Here is a 2,313-nt window from a genome sequence, read left to right as displayed (position 1 = left end):
CCAAAATGGTCACAAAATGAACCCAAAACCAGACCCAAAATGGTCACAAAATGAACCCAAAACTGGACCCAAAATGGTCACAAAATGAACCCAAAACCAGACCCAAAATGGTCACAAAATGGACCCAAAATGGACCAAAAATGGACCAAAATGGTCACAAAATGAACCCAAAACCAGACCCAAAATGGCCACAAAATGAACTCAAAATGGTCACAAAATGGACACTTGGTCACAGGGCCTCTCACTTTTATAAGTGCTGGTCTATTTGCACATTGGAGTTAATTGTCCAATTACAGCCCCACCCCATGAAGCCCCATTTTTCTCGTTGCCTCTCTTCGCTCCACGCCGTGTGTGCTCTCGGGCCTGGGATTTGGATGGTTTGTCCTTCCCCAGGCGCCGGGGGAGGCTCCGGAGCGGAGCCGGGCCTCACCTGGCGCGAGCACTGCCGCTCCCTCATGGCCTTCAGGCTCCCGTTCCAGTGCAGCAGCTGGAAAACCGTCATCAGCTCCTGGCACGGCAACAGGGAGGGTTGAAAACACAAAATACAAACCACCGCACGTGCTGGGATTGCTCGGAGCTGGGTGACTTCCACTGCTGTGCTTTGGAAGGTCGGTGCTATAAAACATTCTTTAATGCACGTGAATAAACTCTTATAAATGCTGGTGGTGCACAGAGCAGCAAAGTGATAGAATATAGTGATTTAGGCACCTGATTAAGGAATTTTCTACATTTAAAATGAAATGCAGTGGCTGTCTGAAGTTGGGGGGTCACTAAGAGAATGTTCCCTGTGAATGTTTGCTTTGCAAATACACGTACATATCTACATTTATAACATATATCTATAATTCTACATATGTGTTTGCATGGGAGCACATTCTCCACTCCCAGCTGTTCTCCTAATCCTGATCCATGTTCCAGAACCTTCCCTTGGCAGCTCAGACTTCCCAGGATGGGAAGCAGCAAAGTGATAGAATATAGTGATTTAGGCACCTGATTACGGAATTTTCTACATTTAAAATGAAATGCAGTGGCTGTCTGAAGTTGGGGGGTCACTAAGAGAATGTTCCCTGTGAATGTTTGCTTTGCAAATACATGTACATATATTTATAACATATATCTATAATTCTATACAGCAAAGTGATAGAATATAGTGATTTAGGCACCTGATTAAGGAATTTTCTACATTTAAAATGAAATGCAGTGGCTGTCTGAAGTTGGGGGGTCACTAAGAGAATGCTCCCTGTGAATATTTGCTTTGCAAATACAGGTAAATATATTTATATTTATAACATATATCTATAATTCTATATATGTGTTTGCATGAGAGCAGATTCTCCACTCCCAGCTCTTCTCCTAATCCTGAATTTGCAAATACAGGCACATATATTTATATTTATAACATATATCTATAATTCTACATATGCATTTGCATGGGAGCAGATTCTCCACTCCCAGCTGCTCTCCTAATCCTGATCCACGTTCCAGAACCTTCCCTTGGCAGCTCGGACTTCCCGTTCTCCAGATGTTCTTCCCACATTCCAGTGGGATCCAAGGTTGGGGTTTGGGGTCACGACACCACTGAGCCCCAATCCCACCACCAGCCTTTGGGGGAAATACCCTCCCATCTTGTGGGAGCTCTTGCTCCCCTGTTTTCAGCGATGAATCCCACTAATTAACTGGACTACTGCAATTAGGACATTTGGGAAATATCACAGTGGCAGCGAGAAAAACAATTCCAAGGGGGTAACACTGGAATTACCCCAGATCCGATCAGAATCAGAGGGAAACCCTGAGCTCATTCCCCACGGAAAAAACCAAAAATACACCTGGGAGACCAACCCAAACATCCCTGAAGCAAACCAGGAGTGGGAGCTGGCTAGAAGAGGAGCAGGGTCTGCACAAACTGCAATTCTTGGAACTGGAAACTTGCAGCACCTGGAATTCCAGCATGGATTTTCCCTTGTTGGACTCCAGCATGAAGCGGAAGGCGCCGATGCCAGTGTTGGGGTTATCAGCCTCTTCTCGGTTGCCCTGCAGAGAAATTCCAGAAATTATTGGCCTCTGATTGTGATGGTGTGAATTATAACATTTGTGTGTATTGCCTCACCCTACAGGAGACTGAAAATGGAATTAGAAATAAATGTAGAAATTAGAAAATAAATGTAGAAATTAGAAATAAGTTTAGAAATTAGAAATAAGTTTAGAAATTGGAAATAAGTAGCTTTAGATTGTGATGGTGTGAATTATAACATTTGTGTGTATTGCCTCACCCTACAGGAGACTGAAAATGGAAGTAGAAATAAATGTAGAAAT

The 2,313-nt window shown here is 43.5% G+C and overlaps 1 protein-coding gene across 1 annotated transcript in view; it reads right to left on the bottom strand.

Moving 5' to 3' along the window:
* LIX1L (limb and CNS expressed 1 like) overlaps positions 1–2,313 on the bottom strand; it is a 7,215-nt gene that overhangs the window by 2,413 nt on the left and 2,489 nt on the right. The window contains exons 3-4 of the mRNA XM_031064700.1: positions 1,936–2,075; positions 431–508 (exon numbers count right to left, since the gene is read on the bottom strand). Of these exons, the coding sequence (XP_030920560.1) occupies positions 431–508; positions 1,936–2,075 (218 nt within the window). The remainder of the gene's footprint in view (positions 1–430; positions 509–1,935; positions 2,076–2,313) is intronic.

The sequence above is a fragment of the Geospiza fortis genome, unplaced genomic scaffold, assembly GCF_000277835.1.
Source record: "Geospiza fortis unplaced genomic scaffold, GeoFor_1.0 scaffold439, whole genome shotgun sequence".
NCBI lineage: Eukaryota > Metazoa > Chordata > Aves > Passeriformes > Thraupidae > Geospiza > Geospiza fortis.
Note: the sequence above shows the minus strand (reverse complement) of the source record. Positions and strands in the feature narration are given on the sequence as shown.